This window comes from Rhinolophus sinicus, chromosome 17 (assembly GCF_057876585.1).
Source record: "Rhinolophus sinicus isolate RSI-liver-muscle chromosome 17, RSI-T2T, whole genome shotgun sequence".
Taxonomy (NCBI): domain Eukaryota; kingdom Metazoa; phylum Chordata; class Mammalia; order Chiroptera; family Rhinolophidae; genus Rhinolophus; species Rhinolophus sinicus.
The window spans coordinates 37,620,064-37,642,818 of NC_142517.1; the positions used below are offsets into that span (position 1 = coordinate 37,620,064).

Genomic DNA, 22,755 nt, shown 5'->3' on the forward strand with positions numbered 1-22,755 from the left:
ACCAATGTGTATTTTGAACCTTGAAAAGATGCTATGACATTTAGTCAAACAAGGCTCCAAACAGAGTTCTTTGTCATGTTCCATTTGTATTTCATACATCTGCTCCTCGTACAGCTCTGTATCTGTCTTGGGTGTGTGCATTACACATAGTTTCTTACAGGATTAGATGGTGTACCTTATTCTTACAGTGTTCTCTTTTTGAAGATCTCAGCTCTATGAACATCACAAATGATCACACTGTAACAAAGAAAGTAGACAACATCTGCATCTCTGATATTTACTTATTAATTATGAAAACCCATCTTATTTGTTAGAAGCTGATTTAGAAAACAGGAATCTGTAAATTTCCCTTTACCCAACAAACTTTCTAGTCATCAGTGTTACTACCATTCAAGCATTGTAAAACAAACAAACAAACCAAAGATTGTGTACATGTAGTAAAAATACCGTTGGTATTTTTTATATTATTTCTTTCTTTCTTTCGGTGCCATGTACTACAAAGGGGAGCACGTCAAGCATCATGAAGCTTCGCACTACCCATCTCCAGAAAAATATACGTGAATGCTGTTGTAGCACAAACAGTCCCATGAAAGCAATCCACAGCTTTGACAAAAAGATGTGCTACAGCCTTCTGTGCGAACAACATTGAGGCAGCGAGGAAAGCTATTACTACTGAAGAATACTGCTTTTAACTCCTCTAACATAGGAATGTTCTTTGTTAGATACTTATAAATGAAAGTCAAGGGCACCAGGCAGAAGAAATAGGAACTGAAGTCACCTCTGCTTGCCCTTTCTTTACTAATTTGATTAGAGAGTATTAAAAACTATGATTAAAAAATGTATGCTTGCTTCAATGCACTTTTTCTCTCAGTGTGTAGGAAAACCTAACTTATTGTTTATTTTTATTATTTTTTTAACAAACAGTTTCAGGGTAAGATTTTCTTGGTATACAATGCCACAGGAGTTCTGAATAATTGATCAACCTTTAAAATGAGAAAAAGCATCTTTTTTCATTGCTTAATTTTATTACTTGTCATTTTTAGCTTAGTCATTTACTTTTTGGTGGGCATTTAGATTACTTCCGTTTTTTTCACTACTATAAGCAATGCTTTGAGGAACATTTTAAGTTAACAAAACGATTATATTATGTCAAAAGAAATGCTCGTGGGGCGGGCCCGGTGGCTCAGGCAGTTAGAGCTCCATGCTTCTTCTAACTCTGAAGGCTGCCAGTTCGATTCCCACATGGGACAGTGGGCTCTCAACCACAAGGTTGCCAATTCAATTCCTCGAGTCCTGCAAGGGATAGTGGGCTCTGCCCCCTGCAACTAAGATTGAACAGGGCACTTTGAGCTGAGCTGCCTCCCGGATGGCTCAGTTGGTTGGAACACGGGCTCTCAACCACAAGGTTGTGGGTTTCGACTCCCACGAGGGATGGTGGGCTGTGCCCACTGCAACTAGAAAACGGCAACTGGACCTAGAGCTGAGCTGCACCCTCCACAACTAAGAGTGAAAGGACAACTTGACTTGGAAAAAAGTCCTGGAAGTTCCCCAATAAAAGTCCTGTTCCCCTTCCCCAAACAAAATCTAAAAAAAAAAAAAGAAAAAAAAAAGAAAAAGAAATGCTCATGAAAGGAAATATAAAGAAGCAAAGAAGCAATTGCATTAAAATACCTAAAATCCCCCTTGCTTAGAAGTTGTTCTTTAATGCTTTGGGGGCATGGATGTCTCTGAATGGATGTGTGTATATCCTTTAGATTACACAAGTAATTATATACATTTATAAAATTGAATGGTACTATACATACTTCTTTGAATTTAAAGAAACTTTATTTAGAAATTATTTCAAACTTACTGAGAATTATAACAATAGTTTAAAGAATACATACATACATATGAATACATAAAAATATGAATGAAGGATATATAGACATATATTTATATGTCTATATATCCTTTATCCAGATTTTTACCTATTAACATTTTGCTCCTTTATCGTTTGTTCTTTCTCTCTGTATCTATCTAATTCTATAAAACTTTTTATTTTGTCTGGATTTTCAGTTATAGTTGAAAACAAGTTACGGAGAAATTACTTAAGTTATCTCTTAAGACTTAGAGAGTTTGTTTTTATTTTGACCTCTGCTTCATCCGGAGTTTATTCTTGTGTGTAATTCATCTTCCTTTTATTTTCCCAGATTTATTTTTCCAATTGTCCCAGACCAATTTAATTAATCTTTTCCCAGTTATTTGCAATATTACCTTTATCATATACTAAATTTATATATGTATTTGGGCCTGTTACTGGACTTTCGGTTCCATTCCATTGGTCCTTCTATTCATTTGCCAGTACCTCACTCTTTTGAGAATAGAGGCTTTGTGGTATTAATTCCTGCTAATTCTAGGCCCCACTCATAGCTCTTTCTTTTCAGTGTTTTCATAGCTATTCTTGCATGTTTTTAGTTCCATATAAACTTCTTAGCAACTTGTTTAACTTCATAAAAAAGTTGTTGGTATTTTTATTGGGACTATCTTAAATTTATAAGTTAAATTAGGTTGAGCTATCATCTTAATGTTGAGCTGTCAGTCAAGTATTATATAATGAATGTCTTTCCATTTGTTTAAGTCAACTTTTTGTCTTTTGGGAGTGTTTTATACTTTTCTTCCTATAGATTTTTAATATTTCCTTGTAGGTTTCTTTATTATATTTTATCTTTTTGTTGCTACTGTAAATGAGGTTTTCCTTCCATCATGTCTTCAATTGGTTATTTTTGCATATAAAAACTATTTATTTTTGCACGTTAATCTTATATCCTGCTACCTTGATGAATAATTTTGTTTGAGTTAGCTTTATCATTATTTGGGATTTTCCAGCTATACTATCAGGTCACCTGAAAATAGAAACGTTTTATTTTTTTCTTATTTTTACAGTTCTAATGTGTTTGTTTTCTGTTGTCCAATAGTATTGGCTGCTACTTCCAGAATAATGTAATAGTGGTCAAGATAGTAAGCATTCTTGCCTAGTTCTTGACCTTACTGAGAATGCAGTTAAATCATCTAAGTTTTCAAATTTATTTGCATGTTTTATTATTTCTTCTGCATTATTAGTCTTTCCTCCTTGTCATTTTCTTATTTTTTATACTTGTGTTGTTTACTTTGTGTGTTAGTAGTTTCTTTTGTTAATTTTTCAAAGAACCAGTTTTTTACATTTGCTATTTCCCTATTCACTTTCTGCTTTTGTATCATTTCTTTCCTTGTGCTCTTTTGGTTTATTTTGCTGTTATTTTTCTAGTTGTATGGTTTAGGAATTTCTCTTATGTTAATTCTTTCATTTTTATTGATATTGATGTTAAGGCTATGAATTTCCCTCTATGCTGCATTACAGCAATTGTGATATATGATGTTTTCATTATCATTATCTTTCAGGAATTCTTTAATTTCTGATTGTAGTTCTCCTTTCATCCTGGAATTATGTAATAGGTTATAAAATTTCTAGGTAGAAGGGTCTTTTTATTTTTAGTTTGTTTTCAATTTCACTTGAGATTGGTATTAGTGTTTTTAATATTTCTACTTTATAGAAATTAGTTTTCCTTGTGCCCTAAATATCTTTTTTCTGAGAGTCCCATTTGCCTTTGAAAGGAAGGTATTATTCTTTACTACCAGCATGTTATTGATATACATATATTCTCCAAAAGATTTACCTCATTGATTGTACAGCAATTAAAATGAACTAGAGTAACAATTTAAGTGAAACACACACACATAAATTGCGAACAAAAAGTGCAGACAAACTATCAGTGTTAGGTAGAAGAAAGTCAATTCTCCCAATTAGAATCTGTGTTGGGGATCTGATGGCAACTAAAGTTGCCAAGCATTTTTGGCCTTCCTAAACACTAGGACACAGTCATTATGAGGCTGGGAAGTGTCCAAAAATTATTTTGACTAGATTCAGAGATAGCTCTCAAATTGGACAATGGATTGATAATAAATTTGTAGGTGGGTCCTTTTGAAACAATACATACGCGGTGGTTGTAACTGATACACCACTTAATGTATTATGGGAATAGATGTTTTAAGTTCCCAGTGGAACACACACTTTAGACAGCCAAAATGGGTTCTCTTGCATTAATGTCTAGAAGGATGCACAGGAAGAGGATGAAGAAGGGAAAGTATTTTTACTCTTGTATCTGTAGAATATTAAATTATGTGACTATCTGACATATTTGAAAAGCTACTAAAGTTTAAAAATAAAACAGCATTGGACCTAAATCTGGAACTAAAACTTAGAAATAAGCATTCCCAACCATAAAGCTAAGTCAACTCTGGTAAGGACCTAGAATATAAAAACACAATAAAAACAAATGTTACACTTTCTCTTAACAGTGATATACTTATAAATTCATATGACTTTCTAGTATGAAAATGTTTCTAGAAATGTATATATACAAGAATAGTGCAAGCTATTAAATTAACTTTATTTTTATCTAATATAACTGATGAAGTTAACAAATATATTTTAACATAACAAAAAGTTATAATTGATAAGTTTATCATTACATTTTAAAGGATGTTAACAATATCTTTAGTATAGCCAAAGACTTAACATTTGGATTTTATCCATTTTTGAAATGTAAAATGCACAATTATAATACCCATAATACATATCTTACAATTTTAACATTTTAGCTAAAATATGAGTCTCTGCAGGTAAAAGCAAGAGTTCTTCTACACCTAAGACAAATAAAATGTATTACTAATAAACTGCCATTGGATTAGACAACGCTGTTTCAACTATTTCTTGTTTGGAGAGGAGGACAAAAGTACATAATGGTATAGAACTAGTCATTTTCATTATTCTAGTTTAGAACTAGTAATTTGCATTACTTTGTAACGAGCACACGTGCTTATTTATATTAGATATTAACCACCATAAAGAATTCCTCTCAAGAAAGGTCACAACTATGACTTATGACAAGCTGTACAGTCATCACTGAATATAGTTTAGTGTCCAGAGCTTTTAAAAAGTACAATCCTGAACTAAGATAAACCTAAGTCTAGCAATACCAAGAAATAGTTTTAGGGATTTCACATAAATAAAAGAAATTATCTTTCAATTGTAAAATAGGTTTCAACCTGTACTAAGGAGAGAGGAATAGTGGTAGATGGTAAAGCTTGGCAGCAAGTATGTTTCTAGCAGGTAAAAGCCTGATATGCATTGCTATAAGACGCATCTTTCACATAAGGAAAACGTGCTAATTAAATGTATACAGCACTTTTCAGGCACTTGACTTCACTTGGTAGTTAAGCTGATGTTCAGATAGTTAATGGAAAAATATTAAATTATATAGTGACTTCAAGCCATGTACCCACAGAACATGTGTTCCATAAGTCAAATCCAAATGTTCCCTGCTAAAATCGAATAATGACATATAACCAATTCAGAAAAAACTAATTTAATTAAAGTTAATATATTGAATTCTCTTGATTTTAAGATTTTTCACAATAATTTTTTCTTAAGCCTTTGTTGCCTACTTGTCTGAATGCTAGGAGAAAGAAGGCTTGTAAACTGTGAAATATTATGCCTAAATGATATTAGAAAATTTTAAACTGTTTATCAGTTCAATATATTATACTATTTATGGAAATATGCCTATAGTTTGTTCTTACACTTCTTAAGAGCCATATTTTCTCATGGTAAATCTGTTCCTAGTTCATATTATAGAATTCAATATGTAAACATTTTAATGTACCCAAAAGAGCATTATGAATTTCGCTGTTGTCCCTAAATATGTTTGAGAACCACTACATCAATGTCTGGCTCTGAAACTATCTTTGGGGTCAATGCTAAAGGAATGCTTTCAGATATATCACTAAGGATAGGGTTTTAAGACTATCAAATTCTATTCTAAAATGAAAAAAATATGGCAAGATTCCAGTATAGGTGTTAACAATGTCCCAATTTTTCTCCAATACTTTCCATATAATTTAAGTATGTTGATATTAAGGATTTTTTATTTGTATGTATTATAATTTGGGAAAACTGCACTATACTTTCAGGCAGTTAGCTTTAAAATAACGAAACTTCAGATCTTTGCACAAGCAGCCCTGAGAACAATGCATTCAAATTACAGCTCAACTAGAAATAATCTAATTGAGAAACTTTAAAGTATAAAAACAAATTCTGGAAAAGTTGTAAACTAAAAAAAACGTTACCAACATTTGAGGCACTACCATACTACAGTACTTGTAAGAGTTAGAAGGACTTTGTAAAAAGAACATACAAAGCTGTGTGTGCACATGAACACACATTGTGCTATAAAGGAAAACAGTGTCCTCAAATTTTATAGCCTAAACATTTTATTGCAGCATCTCCTAGTAAAGATACCATGCTCTGGCTGTAGGAGAGTTTTGGTAATTGTTATAAAGCATTGGTATTGAATTTTATATTATCAATGGAAATAGAGTCAAGAGCTAGGTTAACAACAATTTCAAGTGACTGACAGCCCTTGGAGGGGAGCATGAAAGAAAACATAATTATGTTGCAAATGCTATGCAAATACTAAGTCAAAGTAGCAATGATTTGATCTATTTCAGAGGGTATACAATTTTGTAGCAAATAAAGTATAACAAGTCTTCACAGTAAAAATAAAGCATGTTATTCTAGAAAGAAACACATATTCCACTTGTTAATATAATATTGTGTATTAATTGGTGAAATGCCTACAGACAAAAGTGGTGTATCACTGTATACTCTATCAACATGACAATCTACATTCTATATACATGGTAACTTGTGATACTTAACATTTGCTAAAAACAAGTACAACAAATTCTAGGAATCAAATATTAACATTTCTGATGTCAAAAAAAAAAATGAAGTCACTTCTGTTTTATGTTAAAAATATGTTTCCCTGCTTCTTTTTAATACAATTTATAAAGCTTTACTAAATGAAATATTTTGTTCTAGAGAAACATGTACTGACTTATGTGAAAATAAACAAGCAGTCCCGTATCTTTAAAATCTACACTTATATTCCAGAAGAGTATTTACACTTTATTGTAGTACTTAAAATGAAATATTTATGCATAAATAGCTTTTGCCATTCAAGGTATGAAGACAGCAATGCGTTATTATAATTTATATACACTTACCTCGCAATTGAAAATATATTTATGTGAATTTGATAGGTTAGGAAGAATAAGGGCATGCTGATCCAGAATTAATACTAAACCAGAATACTAGCATGGTTAACTGGAGTCATATGCATGACCAGCAAGCAGCACAGATTAACAACTTTCTGGAATTCCTGTGGGTAACAATGCCAACCAGTAGCAAGTAAGACACACATTATAAAGTAGTAAAAAAAACTGAAGTAGTATGTAGTAGACACTTAGATGGAATACTGGAAAGAATTTAGCCTAATTCCTAACTGTGCTTTAGATGGGCAAAAGCTAAAATGTTACACTAAAAATGATTAACTACAACCTCAATATTTCTTGTGCTTTAGAATTCTCCTTGCATTTCCTTAAAGAATGTTGCTTCTTCTCCAAATGCGTTTGCTGATGCTAAGATTTAAAAGTACGAGCAAATTAAGTAATTAAAACTTTGGGAACTTCAGTTCCTAATCCTATTTCCAGTCACTGATTAGATCAGTTACAGCATCATATATGTTCTCGTCCAGATGATAGGAATAAAGGTCTTGCATAAGTCAAGGCATGATGGGAGAGGTCTCATAATCAGTCTTGGAGAATGAAAGTATTACTGAAATAGTAACTGTTCTATGTTTCACACCAATATAATCGTTATTGAGTCAAAGGTCCTCATAAACCCTGTGACAATGTTTAGAATTCGGAAATAAGGTATATATGATCTAAAAGCCTAAATAGAAATGTAGGAAAGTCACCTAAAACACTTTTTAAAATAAATTAGTTTATAGAATTCTTTCCTAGTTATATTTCACTCAAGTAACTGAATTAAGTCACATGACAATCAGAAAAAATACATATATGTACTTCTTAAGTTAAATAATGATTATCACATAAAGTAACTTTTCTTCCATAATTAACTTTCATTTCACTTTAGAAAAAAATGTACATAAATTTAACAAATGTTACACATCAATTTGAAGAATTTCTAGATTTTGTCTGCCAAATACTCTGATGTCAAAAAAGTCTATTTACAAATGGTTGGAAAGGAGCAACTACTGTAAATATCAACATTTATCAACATAATTTATCAATATAATTGATAGAAGAATTTAGCAAAATAATTGATAAAAGCACTGCATAATATCCCATAAAGCAGGTCACTCCTTTAGAGGGAGAGAACACAAAGTTAAAAGCAAAAGTACAACTAGAAAAAAACTTTCTATTTTTATGCTGATTACAAAGGTCTCAAATAAAAACCTATAGCTTTAGCCAACACCCTTTGCCACTGTCCCTTGTGTCCACTTTACAGTATAACTTGCTAATAGTCACCCAACAGTTTAATGCCTCTGTCAACCATAAGCAGATAGGAAAATCACCATACTAAGTCTGACAATTAAGTTCGCAAACTTCATGCAATGATGTTGCTAACTTTTTTTATCAGAGGGATTATTCATTATGAATTTGTACTAACTGGACAAACAGTTATCCAAGTTTACTATTTGGAAGTGTTGAAAAGGCTGCATGAAAAAGTTAGATGACCTGAACTTTTTGCCAACAATTTATGGCTCTTGCATCATGACAACGCACCAGCTCACACGGCACTGTCTGTGAGGGAGTTTTTAGCCAGTAAACAAATAACTGAACTGGAACACCCACCCTACTCACCTGATCTGGCCCCAATGACTTCTTTCTTTACCGGAAGATAAAGGAAACATTGAAAGGGAGACATTTTGATGACATTCAGGACATCAAGGGTCCTGAATGTCAGCTCTGATGACCTATGATGACAGCTCTGATGGCCATTCCAGAAAAAGAGTTCCAAAATTGCTTTGAAGGGTGGACTAGGCACTGGTGTCAGTGCATAGCTTCCCAAGGGGAGTACTTCGAAGGTGACCATAGTGATATTCAGCAATGAGGTATGTAGCACTTTTTCTAGGATGAGTTCACGAACTTAATTGTCACACCTTGTGTATAAGGTTATATTAAGTCGGCCAGCGATTTGGCAAAGAGTATGACCAACCTAATACAGGTGGCTACACAAAACTGACACTTTTTGATAACATTTTTAAGTATCTGTGCTTGCCACACACAGGCTGAAACTGTGAAAGCTCCAATCCATAATCTACTTACTCTATGACATTAAATCTGAAATTAACACAGAGCAATTCAACTTAAATGTGGTACTTCAATACCACTAGATGCTACATTGTTTGATTTTAAACCCTGGTTTATTTATCATTTAATTCATTCTAGAATGATTTGCTCAGACAAATCATATCTGCTGAAGCTACCTTGTCTGTTTCTTAGACTCACATACTGAAAAACACAGGAATGTTATAGGGAAAACAGCTACAAAATTTAAAAAAAAAATGAATTATACATCTTGATTATTTTTTTAAATTACCAACTGCCTGCAAAACGAACTCAGCACAATTTGAAAACAAATAAAAAATAAATGAGGTTGCTTATGAAGGCCATAGCTTTGGTGACAACTTAGAACCAAACTTTAGATCTGCAGTTGATCCAGACCTAAATGGTTTGCTCATGCTTGGTGTTCCCATCTATTTGCAGGGCTTTATGGCTACAGCATATTCTTCACTCATTGCACACATGACAGAAACCTAGAAGGGAAAAATGCAAGCAAAAGATATTCAGATATGCATGTATTTAATTCATTATATATTGTATATTTGTGGATATTTTATACATATTGACTTTGGAAAGAGGTATTCCAAGACCAAATAATCTAGTTTCCTAAAGTGAAATTTCTCAAATTGTAGTTTTCAAGACAACTTCAGGAAACAGGCAGAATAAGGGCTATAAATGTTTCAATACTTATTAGGTGTTATGTACTCATATTCCCATAGCATCATTTTTCGTACTCAGAAGAGTAGCTCAGATATTGATCTTCAAAACACCTTTGAGGCTAATTGTGTCTATGTAGCAAAAAATGAACTTTTATAATTTCTTTAGTGATGGGTCTCTAAGGATATTATAGGAAAACTGCCTTATGGAGATCCTTTTCAGAATTTCAGGAGTATTAAGAGCTACACTTCATATATAGTATTTTATGTAACTAGTTTAAGCCAAATTTTTATAAAATAGTTTTAAAAAAATCTTCCCATAGGTCTTTACCTGTACATCTTCACCTGCATTGTATTTTCCTTCTATTTCTTTGCCTAGTTCACCTTCTGGCAGCTTAAGATCCTCACGAACTTCACCAGTTTCTGTCAGCAGGGAAAGGTAACCATCCTGAATGCATATCAGCTATTAAAAGAAATTACATCATTTGCATTGATTAGATTATACCCATTACTTTGTAATACTTACATAGTTAAATTGAAATATACATTCATTAATATAAGTACACGGTAATACATTAATATATTATTGGTGCTTAAAAATGCTAGACATACAAAAGTATAAAATATATATAGACTAAAAGCATAAGTTCATTCTGCCCTGCATCTCTCCTCCCCCAAGTCTCTGCATTATTCAAGTTTTGGCTTCTTTATAGTGTATCCTGAAGCATTTACATTTATGTACAAAATACAAATATAGTTATTTAAAAAAATAGTGTAAGTATTTTTCAGCAAGTTTTCACTTAATAACATGTCTTAGAAATCTTTCCAAATTGGAAAATATGGACCAACTTTTGTCTCTTTCACCACTTTACAATTACATAGACACACTGTAATTGATTTAACCATTTTCCAATTAATGGGCATAAAGGTTATTTTCAATTTTTCATGATTGCAAACAATGATTTATAATTTCATTATGAACAAAGTAGAAACTTTTTAGTCTCCAACTTACTGCTAACAGCACTAGATTTTTTAAAAAAGACAAACACTAGCTTGCTGATGACAAAATGAAACAAATCCAGTCATCAACCTAATTTACAAAAGGCACAGTTCTGATAGAATTGAATTTTTGTTATAGGCATGAGGAAACAGGCAGGCCGCATTCATGTATTCTAAAAGCATGTATACCATCAGTGTTCCTAGAGTTCTAACAGGTTTTACAGAAGGCAATCATCCAGGATACCAGATGTTAACACTGACATACACAAAAGGGGTCAAAGACATGGTCCTGGAACCCCTTTAACCATATGATACAACACAGGCACACCGCAGGGGCGAGTTTCAGATCTCTCCTCTACGGCACTGCCAAATCTGGCTATGGCTTTCCACAGGAACCCCAACTACCACAGATTTCAGTTTTGTGCACGTCTAAAATCTCAAAAACAAACAAAAAAATTACCCTACAAAGCAACCACACTTTTAATTAACCTTTATGTCCCTTAAATGTTTGTGAGGTTGTTGGGAGAGGAGTGAGGAGCAAGGAGGTTGATACAGTAGTATAATTTTTAAATGATTAACTACAGGCTCACACGGCAGATTTTTCTGATTTTGGCTCTTTTACCAGAAGTGAAACTTGTCTATTTCAAGGTCCCCAGTGCCATTGGTGACTGAAACATAGAAGCCAAATAGTAATACTGGTATTTTGATATTTATTTATATAATGATGGTACTTTTTAAAAAAATTTTTTATTGGGGAATATCGGGGAACAGTGTGTTTTTCCAGGACTCATCAGCTCCAAGTCTTTGTCCTTCAATCTAGTTGTGGAGGGCGCAGCTCACTGGTCCACCTGGGAATCGAACTGGCAACCCTGCTGCTAGGAGCTCGCACTTTAACCAACTGATCTATCCAGCTGCCGTGGTACTTTGTTTTTTGAGTTAAGAGTTTATAAAATAAACTCTGGGATGAAATATAAAGCATTTCAAATATAAAAATGTATAGATATAGTATAAAACATCTTGTAAAAATGTATTTATGTATGTTAAACATCTTATTAAAATAAATTGCTTTATGAAATAAAATTAAAATTTTCAAAAATGAAACTAAACATAGAAAACAAAATTAAATGACGAAAGTGAATTATTTGATCTTTCTTGAATTATTTAAAAATTTTCAGATATACAGAAAAATTAAAAAATAATGCAATGAAATCCCCTATCTTTTACCTAGATTCATTCATTGTTAACATTTAACCACATGTGCTATGCATATTTTTCTCTCTGTATATATGGGCTATATAAAATACGTATCACACACATTTTTATTCTTTTATTTTTACTGAACCATTTGAGAGTAAGTTTCATACATCATGACTCTAGCAACAAATACTTCAGTGTATTTTTCCTAAGAACAAGGACCTACTCTTATATAACCAGTATATTTTTCAAAAATCAGGAAATTCAATATGGCTACAGTATTTTTCAATATGTAAATTTGCCAGTTGTCCCAATATTGTCTTTGAAAGCAATGTTTTCATCCCACCTCCAGAAACACACCTTGTATGTATTTCTTTGGCTGTCATGTCAGTTTAGTCTCTTAAATCGAACAGTTCCTCACCCTTTGTCTTTCATAACATTGACATTTTTGAAGAGCACAGGTTCACTTTATTACAGAATGCTCCTCATTTTGGGTTTGTCTAATTGCTTCCTTATTATTTTTGGGGGGGACACTACATAAGTGATCAGAGTATCATATCAAGAGACAAATTATGTCAATTTGTGCTATGATTTGTGATATTAACTTTGATCACTTGGCTAAGGGAGTGTCTGCCAGATTTTTCCACTCTTAAAGGTATACCATTATCCCTTTTGTAATTAAAAATAAATAAATAAATGAAAGCGAACGGCATTATTGCTGAGTATTAAGCATATTTTTTGTGCAATTTTTTTTCATCTTTTCTCAAAGCCCTGACTAAAGAGTTAGAAGGAGAGCATGGTGAGGAGACAGTTATAAGTCAATTTTAAGTATTTCCTTCCTTCATCTTTAAACACATCTACTCATTTGATAACTTTAAGATGCTTTCGAATAATTTTTTTTCTTTTCTTGTAGAGAGAATATGTAATCATTTGTTATTAGCAAGCAGGGCGATGGGAGAGGGCAGGGTCAGAAAACTTGTAATAAAGGTGTTAGGCATGCAGTGGTGTATTATGCTGCTGACTGACAAATGAAATTTATTATACCCCCAAAATACTGGTATCAGAATGTGGTATCTATTATTTCCTACTAAAAGCATCCAATGTATGGTGTTATTTCTCCCATAGGTACTATTTCTCTCCATAGGCCTCTTTGGAAAAATGAATAATTCCAGGTCCAGAGTAGGAAGTATACAAGATGAACCTGGAGCCAGCTGTTGCACTAGAAAGCATGGTGCAATCAAAGACCACTAGGCCCATACTAAAGATAATCTGGAGCTAACCTGAATAAGATCCCCCAGCCAAAGATAGGACGATTTGACAATCGATAAGTATAATAACTACAATGGATTGAAATGCAAATATGGTTAAAGTTCATAGTGGAAAAAAACATTTGATTGGTCATCTTCAGTGAATACTAGGGAACCAACTCATTTTGAAAACTGGTAATGAAAGGGAAAGAATCAAGTATTTATACTGCTTTTACTGTTATACATTGTACTACACGGTAAACAAACAAAAAATGATGAAGGGAAGTTTCTCTTCATAGAAGTGTTCTGGCTAACAAAAAGGAATGACAGATTATTTTGTCTCCCTAATGAATTAATGGGTTGAAGCAATTATCACGTATCTAATAACATCACAAAAAGAGAAACAATCAGACTTATTTACCTGATGGTTGCATAAAACATCAACTATGGAGTAGTTTGTATTAAAGAAAGAAAAGGAAAAAAATAAAAATCTAAACTATATTTGATTAAGCCTCTACATCCAATTATCAATTTTCAGGATATATATGGGACAGAGGAATATGTTAAACAACAAGGAAATGCAATTACCAAAATACGGATTGTGGAAAGTCTACAGAATAAATGATATAGTTTCTTTATCAAAAAAGTGAAAAGGGAGAGGTGGAGGGAAGAGAGAGAAGAAGAGAACTCCAGCACGAGACAGGAGAACCTACAGATTAAAATAAATTTGAGATGCACCAACCAATTTCAATGTGTGGATTTTATTTAGGTCCTGATTTAGACGAACTATAAAACAAAAACAATAGCTATCACATCCAAACAGCAAAAAAAACAAAACAAAATAGGAAATGTAGATATTGATTGGCTATATTTAAAGTTCTTATCCTTTAGAAATGTATAACAAAGTATTTTCAGATGAAATGATAAACGATATAATATCTGATATTAGCTTCAAAATAATCAAGAGGTAGAGGGTACAGGAACTAAAGATAGGTGGTGGGGTAGAGATGAAATAAGACTGGCTATGTGTTGATAATTACTGAAGCTGAATGATGGGTATATGTGGGTCATTACATTTTAAAATTTTCCACAATAAAAAGTGAAAAAGAAAAATGTTTTGGTATGTCAGAATTCTAGAAAAAGCACTGTAGCTACTAAATGGTTGGAGCCCCAGGGAGCTGAAGAAGCAAAGCATGAACTACAAGGAAGGATGTGGGGAGGGTAATGACCACAAATTCTGTCTATGATGTGGTCAGAGTAAGAAAGAACATTGAAAAGGAGGAATTATGGAGAAACTTTTTTTTTTTTGCCTGTATTTCTATTATTGGTCTATACCAGAAAGCTGGAGAAGGCATATCATCACTCTAGGTGCCTTCTCAGCCCTAATTTCTGACTTTAATTTCATTCCTCAAGCTATTTCAAACTATCAGACTTGTAAGGCCCTCTTCCTTTCTTTCTTCCTTTTCCTCTTCCCCCAGGCTGTCAGGCTACTTCTTTGGAGCTGCTGGTCCGTGGTACAGACCTGATGCTTCATCATCGTTATTATAAAAGCTAAGCAAATAACACTATGGTCAACTGGCGCCATCTTCTGACCCACCAAGCCATGAAGTTGGGTATGCACAGCCGCACTCCATCATCAAGTGGAAGTAGCATATATGAGATCAACTTGAGCAGGTCCTAAAGGCACAAACAAGTTGTATGAGAAGTAGCTCAGACTGAGAAAGCACCTTTTTCTGCTACACCAACAACTTCTCCCTCAATTTATACCAATGGCTTTATAGGAAGTGCCCCTATGACCTGCTGACTGAAAACAGAGAAAAAATCCGAATACTTCCTAGATGGTTATGCATGGTCTGATGAAACTTCAGAGGTGGCCCTGAAAGACAGTGGAGGTAAGAACTTCATGCAATGGATGTAAAAGAGAGAACCAGAGGTTTGGATTTACACTGATTATGGGCAATGCCTAAGAGTTTGGGTGGAAGGTCAAGGTCACTGAAAGAACAATACAGAAAAATTGGTGACAATTATGTAGGTGTGGGGAAGTGGTATGTGGAAGGACTTCTCCAAATAATGTGCCCATATGAATGCTTTCTAGAGGGGTTCTGCTACAGAGAAGGCAGATAATTAGGTGGACAAGATGATTGTGTGAATATCTTTCAGCTTCTTTTTGTAGTCTTCCCAGTCCTTGCTCAATTGGCCTATGAAGAAAGCGGCCATGGTGGCATGGGCTCAGTGACACAGACTTTCTCTCACCAAAGCTGATTTGACTAAAGCCACTACTGAGTACCTCACAGCAGAGACCGATACAAAGTCCTTGATATGGCACCATTCCCCAGAGGTTAAAGTCGGCCACCTGGTAACACTGTATCCCTTCCATCATGGAAGAGGCAGCAGCAATTTATACTCAATGCATTAGATTCTTTCTAAAAAAAAAAAATTTTTAACATTGGAAAGAAATTTTAATGTTTTCTTTTTTTTTTAAATTAAAGCTTATTGGGGTGACAATTGTTAGTGAAATTACATAGATTTCAGGTGTACAATTCTGTAATACATTATCTATATCTCACATAGCGTGTTCACCACCCTGCATTAGATTTCTTACTCTACAGATGGATTTGTCTCCCCAGCCTGCAGTGCTTCTGCTAAAAGCTCATCTGTGGATTTATAGAATGCCACATTCCTGTCAGTATTGCACATGGGATCATTTCTGAGTAAAACCCTCATTTGACAGGCAAAATCAAAAGGTAACAGGACCATGCTCAGAGAATTCACGGGTCCATGCACTCCATCATTCTAAAACAGCTTGCCTGTGTGGATTGGCCTATTGAAGGTGTCATTTCTGCCACCTGCTGGCTGATAGTCTGTGGGCCTAGCTGCTGTTCTATAGTTTGCAATATATTTCAGTACATGGTACTATTACTCCCATAGGTAGAATATATACACCTAGGAAACAGAGGTTGTGGCTCTTCTCACCATTACCCTTACTGGCACTAGAGCAAAATAGTTGCTTCTTGTCACTACAATACCTTCTGGTTTAGAAATGTGTTACTCCCAAAGAAAGACTTCTACCAGGGAACAAACATTCCACAGAACAGGTGAAAATTATAAAAAGACTTTAACCCCAAGGAACTGATAGCATCATTATCTTCTTTGTTGCTGTTCTTTTTTAAAGTTGCAACAACAAAATTTAACTCACATTCCAATATCCAAAAGGCATACCACTTATTTGAAGAATATACTAGGATTTCATATTCATAGGTTTGGCAATTCACCAATAATCCAAAGGTCCACAATATATCGGGGGTGCCAATAAAATGTATACAAGTAGATACTGGTCAACGTTGCTCAAGCAGTAGTTCGCCGTAATCATAAGTGTCTGGACGCTGATGGGTACCACTTTGAGCACCTCTTATAATTGCAAAAGCTAAACGTGACTTGTAATCACCTTTTGTTATCAGTATATATTATTACAATTTTAATACATTTTTCCTTTCTTAAAATGTATATACATTTTTTGGCACCCTCTGTATTCTTAAACATATCCCGTAGTTATTAGCTTTCCTTCTGAAATATGGTTTTCAAATGACAGGTAAAACTTTAATAAATGCCAAAATAAGAGTTTCTATATTTAAAAATTTGGGGATTCCCGAGTAACTGGATATATTTGCATTTTATACCACCACTGAGGCCCAGAGAACCATAACTACTTTTGGGAGGAGTAATGGAAATTAGCAATTCTAATCCTAGCTACATCATCTGGAAGTCAGGAGACAATTTTTCTTTTATTCTGAACTTATTTTAAAATATACAAAATTGAAATTGCAAATATTCCTAAACAAAGATTTACTTTTTAATTTACACAAACATATATGTGTATGTGTGTGTGTGTGTGTGTGTGTATGTATATTCATTTTAGCTGACTGCCAAACTGGCACTTGAAATACTGAAAAAAGCAAATACAAAGGACTTCATGTTGCCAAATAATAAGAAAAGTAGGAATTTAATCAAGGCACTTGGCTAGGTGAGTGAAGACAACCATAGCACAATAAATATAACTGGAAAGGCTCACAGAGCTAATTATTTTAAATGAGCAGATGTGAGTATTCTACGGTGACTTGATAATGAAGGGATGTGATCACTGAGTATTTACTATGTAAGGCCCTGTTCTAAGTATTAACTAATTAAACCTCACAATGATGCCATGAGTTGTTTATGATTCTTATCCCCATTTTATAAATAAGGAAAGGAACGCAAGAGGTTAAGTAACTTGCCAACCGAGGTCACACAGATAAAGCCGAAGCAAGAATGTGGACCCAGACTGCCTGGTTTGAGTCACTCTTTCACCCACTCTGCAGTACAAACTATACACCACAGGCTGGGACTGGAGGGAAGCAAGTGAAGCACTTGCCTCGGGTGTAAAATTTAAGGTGGCACCAAAAAGAACCATCAGTGATCAGATAAATATTTTAATGAAATACTTTTTAAAAATAGAATTAGGATAAAAATTCCATAATGAATAAAATATCAAAATTTTAAAGAAAGACAGAATCACAATTATTGATTTTTCCTTTTGCCTTAGGCTCCTACATAGCTTGGCATTGTTTCTGGTCCTATCTTTATTTAAAATTTTGTACTCTAGTTTAGGGGGCTCCCTAACCTATACCCCTCACCCTAGTCCGGGCCCTGCTACATCCCAAAACAAAACCCAAATCAAATTTTTCCTTTACGTTAACTCTTGAGCTCTAATCAATGATTGGCTAAATTGATCACAGTAGTAATTATCTGAACTACTGATACCATCTTTCTGAAACACCCAAAGGCAAAAGCATTCTATGTTGAATGCATATTAATGAATATTATGAATACTGAATATTCAAAGCATTCATGTTAAGGATGAAAACACAAATTCATTTGAGGCAAAAGGAAATTCTATGCTTTTATCTCTCTTTTGGAGATGGAAAGAGTGAGGCTCAGAGAGGTTGTGTAATTTATCTAAGAACATTCAGCTAGAAAATAGTAGAACTGGATCCAAACCCAGACCTGCTTGACTAAAAAAAAACTATTATTATACTAAGAAAATTCAAATTTCTACGAAGACTCCGATGCAACCTAGAAAATATTTATGATAAATGGGAAAGTGAAAATATAAAACTGCTTATTAGATTAAAACCATGTAAAAATATGTTTACATGTGGACAAAGAGTAAAAGGAAATCATTGGGTAATTACAGTTGATGGTAACATTCTTTAAAAATTATACAGTACAATAAAAGGTATAAAAGGAAATCAATTTAACTGGATAAAACAAATCTGTCACACTCACATTTTTCACTATGCAAAAAGAACAGAAAGGAGTTCCATATATGGTATGCTAGATATAGAAATTGAAGACTTTCAAAAAAAGACTTTAATTATGATTAATCTGAGCTCCCACATCCTATGAGGTCAATGGTTTGGTTACTATCAATACTCCAAACAACAAAATGCTATCATTAAACATGACCTACCCAAATGTATAATTGGAACGAAAATTTGAAGTTTATACCTATAATTTAACAAAAGGTCACAGCATGGTCACTGAATATAAATAAAACAATTACACAGTTTTTGTATTTTCTTCACCATATTCAATGACCATGTATTTTATCCTTTATATTTAAGGCTTTTAACTTATTTCCCTATTTAAGAAGACCAAAATCTGACTCATATTCATTAATACACAAAGTTGGTTGGTGGAACATGAATTCCAATAATTTCTTAATTTCTTGAAAGTCTTAGGTCTGACAAATGAAAAGAAATAAAACATCTGGGAAGGAGTTATCTAAAATTGAAATATTTTACAACAAAGACGGTAGTGATCTTATTAGCACTAAACTTGTTCAGTCACAACATACAGTTACTTGGTTTGTGAAACAATAAGAAGTGTTCAACTTTTTAAAAATGCAAGAATGTTTTTAAAAATAGCAAACTAGAATAATCCTAAATAAGGTACAAGAGTTGAATACAACTATTTCTCCAATTTCTAAGATAAGTGGCTACTAATAATCGGTTAGAAAAGTCTACAAAACTACCACGGCCTTTCGTTAAATTACAATTGATAATAGAATGTATTCACACCTTTAAGAAACAAGCATTCTAAAGGAAATTAGTACTTACTTGATAATCATTTCGCTTAATATTTGGAACATCCATGTTGTGAGTAGAAGGACAAATATCTTCATATTTTTTGCCGGTGAAAATATCAATTCCAACAAGGTGAACCTAACAAAGAAGGGAGAACAGGAAACCTGTTTAATCTTTGCCAAGTATATCACTCATTACATACACAGGAGCACAATACCAATGCTGATTATAGCAGATTATTTCTCCTTTCAAGGTCATCTAATTTTACTTTCTTAAAAAAATGTCGCGGTCATAAAATTGAGAAGCAGTGAACAACTAAATGGTATCATGACATATCAAGACTCAAATCCTATATAGTGCAGTAATTCAATTATAAGAGTGCACAAGAAAAATGAACTTAGGTTCCTCGGAATTATGTTAGAACTGGGTTTCTCATCTGTAAACTGAACAGATCTTCTGACTCACTGGGATTCAGGAAAGTTTCAGTTCCCAATTAATGAAACATTATAAGAGCTCAAGAAGGAAATGCTACCTTTCAGTATTCAAAACGATAGCTGAACACCCAGTAATAGTGGGAAGAAAAAAAAAAACGTGCTTATTACAAAGTTCTAAGTACAGAAATCTCATGTTCTGTAATGTAATACAAATGATCAAAATCTCAACGTAAAGACAGACCTGGAAGGGAACTTACCTTGGCATGACCGTGTTTTCCAGTTTTGGAAGTTGACATCTCCACTATTTTGCATGGTCGTCCTTTGAGCACCACGAAGCCGTTTTTGCGCAGGGCCGAGCACTGCATAGGGTAAGTGCTGGAAGCCCCAGCATCTCCAGTAGTGAAATCAATTTCATCCGCCATGGTGGGCTGGGGAGATGGTAGCTTTTCGGAGGGAACTACGCAAAAAGTTTGTTTGCTTTTTAACAATGGGCAATCAGGTAACGAAAAATCTCATTTCGGACAGGTTACGTGCCAAGCATCGTGGATCCATTATTTTTGCATCTATAGAAGACCCACCCAAGAACAGTGGGCGCTTTCTAACTCTTGGCCTCCACAAACTTTTCCATCCATTGGTGGGAAGGTGGGGAAGGAAGTCGCAGAGAGCGAGCTGGGGGGTGGAGGATACCCGCCCAGGGGGCTCACCAGGCTGGGAGCAGCAAATCCCGGCCCCCATCGTCCCACCGCAGGCGGAGCCGGCGACCTTTCCGCACAGCGCCGCACCGCCCGGCCCTCCGCCGCCGCCCTGATCCCCACTGCGGGGACCCAGCCCAGGCCGCACGTCCGCGCGAAGGATGGGGATAACATGACCAGGCCAGCAGCACCTGGCCCTCGCGCATCTGGCGCGCACTCCGGTCCCCGGCTGCGGCGTGGTATCCCCGGCCTCTCAGGCGCCCCCTTGTCCTGCAGGCATCCTCGGCCCGGCTCGGCCCCGCACGGGCCTGAGCCCTGGCGAGTGCCGCGCTCGCCTCCGTTCTCCCATCCAGCCTTCCTCTTTCCCTCGTTAGGACTCCCGTCGCCTTTCCCGGCCCTGCCTCGCTCCGGTCCCAACGCCACCACTTTTCCCCCATGTCTTTACCTTTCAGCAAAGAAAGAGCTGCTTTCGCCTGCGCACCCGCGCCGGTCCCCTACAGCGGCGGCGGCGGCAGCGGCAGCGGTGGCGGCCGCGGTAGTTCCAAGAGACAGGGCGGGGCCGCCACACTTTCCACACCCCGGCCTCCCCGCCCTTTCCCGCCCCCACCTCAGCCCCATTTCCGGGATAGGTCCGGCGCGTCACAGGCACCACCCTTCCAGGCTACCATTGGCTACAAGCTTCCTGAGGCCCCGCCTAGTCACGTGAAGAGCGTCCTGGCTACCCCACGTGCTGCGGATTAGTGCACTTCCGGCGCGTGAAGTGCATTTTCTGGAGGCGGATTGCTGAGGGTAAACTCGCTGGCAAAGAAACTTGCTGCCGCAAACTTTTAGGTTCGTTGTGTTCAAGTTTCAGTGGAAGTTTATGGGAATCGGGCCACGCGCATGGTGGCCCCTGCCCTCAGGTGCGTGCCAGTGTCACTTGTAGGTTGTCAAAACTCGAGAGGCAAGAGATCTCAACGGATGCCGGTGTGGCTGTGGAGGAAACATTGGGCTCCAACTTCTGGCCCATTTTGCAGCCCTCCTTGGTAGTCAAACCCAGCTTGTTCCTCCAGGAAGAGCCCAAGTGCGGTATTTTATTACCCAGATGCACACTGCATGCTCTGCAGAGAACCCCAGCCACCCATTATGACTCATGACAGCGACTGCCCCTGGGTGCCCTGCCCACTCCCATGGGTGGGAACTCGTGAGACATTCTTGAACTGAACTAAAAAGCAGTGGTGAAATGACCTAACTCACTTCTCCCTCCGGAAGCTGTTAGGGAGATGTGGAGGCAAGCGGATGTCTAACTCGTACCACAGTGTCCAATCCAGGAAGGTGTTCTGCCAAACTCAGCTCTTTCTTCCTGGCGTGGCATTCTATCGAGTTAGAGGTATGTCCATCCTCCTTAGAATGGTTGGGTTATCTGTAGCCAGTAGAGACTTGTATAGGATTAAGGACCAAAGTTTTTTAAAAGATGTGAGCCCTTTTTCATGGTTTCATTTCACAACCCACCACATTTTCCTACCTTGGAGAGGTGACTTCCACACCCCAGTCTATGTGGCCCTGTGATTTCGTATTGCTGTCTCATGAACAGCATTATTTTTCACATTCCTATGTGGCTCTACAGTTACACAGATATTTCACACATGCTGTGTAACTTAACCTTTGCAATAAACAGGTGAACTCCCATAAACAACTCAGCCTCTAGCTAATAGAAAGAGCCAGATTAGAATCCCTGTTCATGAGCCCACTCTGCTTTTCCTTACATCACCTAACCTTTCCTGTCTTATTATTAAAGTGTTTGCTAATATTTAAAGAGTATTTATGTAAGCAGGTAATGAATTAATTGTTTTACGTGCATTATTTAATCTTGGCTGTTACTCTCTTTCAACCTCAAGTTTATTAAGTTATTTATACAAAGTAAAAGTTACCGGTTTTAGTTATATGAGTATTGTAGAACATAGACATTTGTGTAAATACCACTATAATCAAGATATAGACTATTTCCTCATTCTAAAAGTTTTCTCCTGCCCTCTTCTGGTCAGTCCCCTTCCCCACATGCAGCCCGTGGCAATCATTAACAACAATTTTATTTACATTTTCAGTTATGGAAAAGGGCAGAGAAAAGTTAAGTAATTTGC

General features: G+C 35.6%; 1 protein-coding gene across 1 annotated transcript; it reads right to left on the reverse strand.

Moving 5' to 3' along the window:
* Nucleotides 1–4,448: 4,448 nt before the first annotated feature.
* Nucleotides 4,449–21,221, reverse strand: EIF5A2 (eukaryotic translation initiation factor 5A2). Its single transcript, XM_019735278.3, has 5 exons — nt 21,081–21,221; nt 20,201–20,400; nt 19,543–19,647; nt 10,279–10,410; nt 4,449–9,764 (listed from the first exon to the last, which is right to left on the reverse strand). Exons 2-5 carry the CDS (start codon nt 20,363–20,365, stop codon nt 9,705–9,707), a joined length of 462 nt encoding a protein of 153 aa, XP_019590837.1. The 5' UTR covers nt 20,366–20,400; nt 21,081–21,221; the 3' UTR covers nt 4,449–9,704.
* Nucleotides 21,222–22,755: the final 1,534 nt, after the last annotated feature.